At 32.9% G+C, this 6,715-nt stretch overlaps 1 protein-coding gene across 1 annotated transcript; it reads left to right on the plus strand.

Annotated features, from left to right (window-relative positions):
- The first annotated feature begins 427 nt into the window (after positions 1-427).
- Positions 428-3,307, plus strand: LOC109217648 (protein LURP-one-related 11-like). Its single transcript, XM_019381911.1, has 3 exons — positions 428-759; positions 1,534-1,767; positions 2,950-3,307. Exons 1-3 carry the CDS (start codon positions 508-510, stop codon positions 3,082-3,084), a joined length of 621 nt encoding a protein of 206 aa, XP_019237456.1. The 5' UTR covers positions 428-507; the 3' UTR covers positions 3,085-3,307.
- Positions 3,308-6,715: the final 3,408 nt, after the last annotated feature.

The raw sequence follows: 6,715 nt of genomic DNA on the forward strand, positions 1-6,715 counted from the left end.
TGCACCTATTTATATGTTGATCTAGAAGATCGTGGGTTAACTAGTATATAATCGCACACAAAACAAATAGAGGAAAAAAAGATAATACAAGGATTTCCAAGCATAAAGAGTTTTTCAGTATGAATGAGAAGAAAAACACAGTATAATTATAGAATTTTCAATTAAAACCCCTATATACAGATCTAAAATAGTCCTGAACCTATAAGAGAAAGGTTTTCCTGGTCCGACAAGGACAACAAGTTTTCCTTTTTCGAAATCTACTAGAATAATGGGTTTTCCAAACCTATAGGGATTATGAATTTTCTAAAAATACGAAAGACAAAATTCAAGACATAAATAACAACTGCTTTAGCCCTACAAAGATGAATATTCTATTTCTTAAGTAAACTTCTTGTTGATATATCATAAATGTGGGCTCTTCTCAATTATATTTCTAGATGTATGTATAAAAATTCTCATATTAAGAAGTTTTATTCTACGAGTTTGTGTACTCTATAGGCTTTTCCAATGGCTAGAGTTTACCCTCAAACATCAATTTCTTCTTCTTCTTCTTTTTCTTCCACAGATTCATACATGACTATGAGAAGAGAAACATTCACTTTATGGATGAAATCTCTAGTCTACCATGGAAATGGCTGCACTGTTTTTGACTCAAAAGGCAATATAATTTACAGGATTGACAACTACAACAGAAAATGTAGCAAAGAAGTCTATCTCATGGATTTACAAGGCAAAGTTCTCTTCTCCATCAGACAAAAGGTAAAAGGAGATAAAATCAACATTGTATTTTCAGCTAACATGAGTACGACAGTCAGTGGCGGATCCAAAATTTAGATGATGTTGGTTCTAAAATACATGGAAGGGGCAACGGTTAGGTTGTTCTGTGTGACCTATAGGTTGGGGTTTGAGCCGTGGAATCAGCCATTGATGCTTGCATCAGGGTAGGCTGCATACATCACAACCCCTTGGGATGCGACCTTTCCTCCTGCGTGAAAGCGGGATGCTTTGGGTACTGGTCTGCCCTGCCTGGTTCTAAAATACATATTTAACTATGTCTATATTTATTTTTGGCACATATATGTAGTTTGATATGTCATCGATAGGTCATATGTTCAAGCCGTAAAATTACCTACTGCCACCTGTAATAGGGTAGACAGCCTACATATCACACTCATGAGGTGCAGCCCTTTCTAGACCCTGCATAAATACGAGATGCTTTGTGTTGCCCCAGCAAAAGTAGTGATTCTAACTCACAAACAGTGGAGGAGCCACATGCTTTGAAGGGGTATCAATCGGTGCCCCTTTGTCTGAAAATTACACTATGTAGCTTGGTGGAAAAAAATATTATGTATATGCATACCCTTGGTTTTTTCGTGGGTTTACTTCTTTATATTTTGGCCCTCTTTAGTAAAAATTCTGGCTCTGCTACTGCTCACGAACCCATTATTGGATCTTCCACTGCATGCAGGATCTTGAAATTATTAAGCTAGTAATTTGTGTTTATACTAAAGTTTTCTATTGTTTATTTTGCAGAAACTTCAAGTTTTTGGACATTGGCATGGCTATAAATGGAGCAATGATAATTTGATTGAGATACCTTGGTTCCAAGTAAAGAAAAATGGTTATTTCCTATGGGGAGAATACTTAAACTATGATGTTACTTTATTAGGATTTGATGAAGCTGAAACAAGCTGCTATAAGATTATAGGTTTACAAGGCAAATCAGAATTCAAAATTGTCAGCAGAGAAAACAAACTTATTGCAGAGGTTTGTCACTATCTTGTTTATTCAATATTGCTCAGTTTTATAAGAGCCTAAATTCTATATACTGATTCAGTAAAAAATATTTATACATGCAACTAGATAACTTACAAGATACTATTTAACTAAATTTAATTAAATTTCTATGATAATTAAGTATTAGTACTAATCAGTAATATAATAAAAATGTTGACTAACATGCTACTATTATAATAGGTAAAACTACACCATAATCTAATAAGAATAATAGCGTTTAATTCCAAGTAATTTGGGGTCGGTTGTTTGGATTCTCATTTTTCATAAACTTATCTAAGACCAATATTATGTAAAATAAAAAAAATAAAAAGTATCAATTATTGGTTCTCTTTATTTTCTGCTGATGTATGAATCTCTGGTAGAACATATTAAATTGGACTGATGATGTAGAAAACTATGCTATACTGTCGATATTTTTAATTTAATTCCCTTTAAAAAGGTGAGGTGTTGGTATCATACTAGTTTTCTTTTTTGTCAAAGAAGTATATATGTGTTTAACCAAAAAATATAATTTCGGTTAAAACTAGAATTTGAGATGAAAAATCGGGTTACTGATAATCAAGAGACCAAAAAAGAATAATAGGCTTTCTGAGAATAATAATAAAGCAGTGAACAAGTTTTTATTTCAGTATGATGTCAACCATGATCTTTTCCCAATACAACTTCCTCCTTTTATAGTTGATTCTAGATAAAGGAATGAAACCTAAGCTGTAATGAGACAATTATGGACAATAAATGATATTAAATGAGCCGTTACACAATCATTCCTATTAAATACCAATTTTCTAACGTATCAGGTATTTAATACTGAATTTGGACTCCTTTTTGTCTTCAGATCCATGTTTTCAATGCCTTTTGATCTACTGGCTTTAAATGACTCGAATTGATACGAGACTCGTATCTAAACTGCTTCTCGTGCCTGTTTCACTTCCTCTTCTCGTACCTGTCATCTCCCGTACCTTTTTCTTAATTGTTATACTTTGACTATTTGTCCAGTCCACGTGTCACGCCACGTCATCTTCAATATAAATTCAACTTTTTCCCAATACAATATGCTTCAAAAGTTCCTGATTATTAAATCATTTTATAGCTATGGATTTTTCATTTAATTGGAATTAGATTTTAACAAAATCAGTAATTGGGTTTATGCAGGTAAAACAAAAAAAATCATCTTGTGGAGTTCAATTTGGAGATGATGTGTTAAGTTTGGTAGTGGAACCACATGTTGATCATTCATTAGTAATGGCTTTTGTGACTGTTTATGGCTTGATACAACAAAGGCTATGAGTGTTCCTTTTTATTTTTATTTACACTTTTTAATCTTTCTAGGAAAATTGCCGCGTAACGGGATTTTGAATTAGTCGAGTTAATGAGTTTTGAATACCGAATGAGTTTCAGAGTGTTGGTTGCAATAGTTTAAAGTGCACAAATGTAGACAAAAACATAGATAGTTTAGAGTGTATAAATGTACATTACTGAATGGTGGATTTCAATGATGATTGGAAAAGTATAGTTCTTTTTCAATTGAAAGGAATATGTGTAACCCAAATTTCGAGTTTGAAATATATAAAACAAACAAGTATCTAACCATATTTAGAAATAATTTAAGAAAAGAGTAGCTCGATATACCAAGTATCTCGCATTCATGCAAGATTCGGGAAAAGCTCGAGCCTTAGGGATGTGACACAGATAGCCTATCTTATTTCAAGTAATGACTACTTAAATGGTTCGAACTCATGACCTATATTTGATTCTAAAAAATAATGAGTGCGACAATCTTTTTACTATTTTAAATCTAAAGAAAGTATTCTCCTTTTCAAAACGTTAATTCAAGGGGCTTATGCTGATTTTTAAAAATAGCCAGATTTATAATTGGTCGTTCAAAAATAGCCCAATTTCAAAAGTAATCGAAATTTAGCCACTTTTTATGTAAAGATAAATCTTAGCGAAAACACTATTCAAAACCCGGAAAATACTCCAGTATATTATGCTGGAGTTCCAGCATAAGTATACTTGAACTCCAGCATATTATACTGGAGTTCCAGGATAGTATGCTGGAACTCCAGCATAATATGATGGAGTTCCAACATAAATACACTAGAACTCCAGCATAATATACTGGAGTTCCAGCAAGTATAATGGTCCAGTATAATATACTGGAGTTTGGAGCACCAGTGCTCCAGTCTCCAGTATATTATACTGGAGCCAGCAAAGTATACCGGTCCAGCATAATATGCTTGAGTTCATACACAAGTGCACCGAACTCCAGTATATTATGCTGGACCGGTCTCTATTGCAGCAAAACGGTGGCTATTTTTCATTGACTTGGTAAGCGCTTGCTATTTTTGATTGACCAGTCCGAAAACTGGCTATACCGTGAAATTTTGGCGTATTTAGTAGGCGTTTGGACATGAATTCCAAAAAAAATCAAATTTGGAATTTCACTAAAATTTGAATTGAAGATGAAGTTGTGTTTGGTTATAATTTTTGCAACATATTTGGATGTCTTTTTTTCAACATATTTTACAACTAAAAATTAGCAACCTTCCCATTTGCAATTGAAAAACTGGTTCTCGCAGTGAGATTGGGAAAATTATAAGATTTTAATAACCAAACACTCTTTTCAAAAAATAATTGAATTTTTTTCCTATGTCCGAACGGGCTCTTAATTTGTCCAAGTACCTACATTTAATGTTATAATAGTGATGATACCATATTTAGTTTTGAGAATAATAATTCAGGCATGGCAGAAGAATATTGGTTAATATAGAATCATTGTTAGCAGGGGCGTACATCGGAATTTTGTAATCGGTGTCAAAATTTATAAAAGAACGGGAATAATAATTTTAATTATCACACTTCGAGACAAGAAATATCGTTAGTCTATTAGTTTTGTTGATTCTTAAGTTAGAAAAAGTCCTGAATTAAATTTTACTTCGTCACAATTTTTAACCACATGGATTCTCTCAAATATTTGCAAAAAAGATGTGCTAGCTGAGGTTCGAACCGCTCACCTCTTAGAGCAAAATCAAGCAAATAATCAATGCGCCATGAGACAATTTATGTCAAGTAGTGTTATTTTTTCCTACTTATCCGCTTTCTCGAAGTATTAATACATATATTTAGTAAACAAATTCGATAAAGCAATGTCGCATTACACCGCTTCGATAAATGTGCATACGCCCCTGATTGTTGGTACTTTTTATAGGGATTCAATGCTAAAGATGAGAAAATTAAAGACCAAAAAGGACAATTCGTGCACAAAGCATCTCACGATCCTGTAGGGTATGAAAAAGAACCGCATCCCAAGAGGGTGTGATATAAATAGCCGACTCGAACCCATAACCTATAGGTCATATAAAAAAATTAAAGATCAAAACTATAAAATAATAAAGTAATAGTAAGAAGAAAAAAAAATTATTAGAAGTTCTTTTGATAGAGTAAGGTTTTGGAAGTGAAGGGCTATTCATTTACATGAACAAAACCACGTGTATTAGCTGTCTCTATTATTAATCAGCTTGATATCAAACACGTAACATGATGAAAATATACTATAGATGTGTTAATGTGTTAATGTGTTATGTGTAATCACTTCTTCCTATATATATATATATATATATATATATATATATATATATATATATATATATATATATATATATATATATGTATGTATGTATGTATGTATGTATGTATATTAAAAACAGTAAAATATTTATCTGAAACCGTAAGTTCAAAAGTTTGATAAGACACTAGTTGAATAGTCCGCTCATGTATCCCGTCACTTTCAAATCTCGAATCCAGCCTTGTTGTCTAAGATATCTCTCGTTAGCAATAAAATATTGGATTTGATTGATTACTGTGACGTTCCGATCAATATCCTCTCACTTTAACTATTTCATTACACTGGTTAAGTAGTCTGCTCAAGTACCCCTCCATCTTCAAATCTCGAATCCGCCTTGCCGGTTGAGTAGTCCGTTCATGTACCCGCTACCTTTGAATCCGCCTTTGCTATCTAAGATATCTCTTGTTAGCAATAAAATATTGGATTTGATTGATTACAGTGATGTCCGATCAATATCCTCTCTCTTCAACTATTTCATTAGTATTTACTATTTCTCATCAGTACATACCGTGGGGAATTTTGCCAACCAAAACATTTAAAAAACAGAAAAAGTCACCTCATATTTTTTGTCAATGTTGAATCTGATGTTGGAGTTTATTTTGTTTATTTAAGAGTACAGTAGTCTTTTACAACTAATTGGATGTCTTATTTAGTCTTTAGATATTTCCTAAGATACAGTCATTGACTTCGAGTTCGAGCTAGCATTGGAATCAACCACTGTCTACATCGCACTATTAGAAAACTGCCTAAAACCATCCAAAAATATCGATCGAAATTGATCGAAAAACTGGAAAAACCGACCGATTTCCGACCAACTTTAATCCGTCGAAATTAAGTTGGTCGGTGATAGCTATCGAAGTCGGTCGCAATTTCCGACCGATTTCGGTCGGTAAATTAATTTTCACAAACGACCCAAAAAGAAAAAATCCGTCTGGGACTCGAACCAGAGTCTGTATTGTGGCAGGATACTATTCTACCACTAGACTATTGGTACATTTTGGTTTAAGACTTTCTTTTAATTTATTCGTACTCTTTAATTGCATTTTCGCGCGAAAATAAACGATCGATTTCGGTCAATTTTATTAAAAATATAAAATTACCGACCAAAGTCGGTTCGTTTTCTAAAATGACTGATTGAAATAACCGACCAATTTCTGTCGGTTTTTTGAATATTAATTTTAATCTATTTTATATGAAAAACCGACCAATTTCGGTCGGTTTCTTAAAAAATAAATTTTGCGTGATGCTAAAATAGTTTCTCGTATTTTTGCGCAAAACAAAAAACCGACCGAC

This window comes from Nicotiana attenuata, unplaced genomic scaffold (assembly GCF_001879085.1).
Source record: "Nicotiana attenuata strain UT unplaced genomic scaffold, NIATTr2, whole genome shotgun sequence".
NCBI lineage: Eukaryota > Viridiplantae > Streptophyta > Magnoliopsida > Solanales > Solanaceae > Nicotiana > Nicotiana attenuata.

Excerpts from the sequence above, each read along its gene's own strand:
- LOC109217648 (XM_019381911.1), top strand. The coding sequence starts at position 508 with ATGGCTAGAGTTTACCCTCAAACATCAATTTCTTCTTCTTCTTCTTTT. Across the intron at positions 760-1,533 it reads TCTTCTCCATCAGACAAAAG|AAACTTCAAGTTTTTGGACA; the intron begins GTAAAAGGAGAT and ends TTTATTTTGCAG. Across the intron at positions 1,768-2,949 it reads AAAACAAACTTATTGCAGAG|GTAAAACAAAAAAAATCATC; the intron begins GTTTGTCACTAT and ends GGGTTTATGCAG.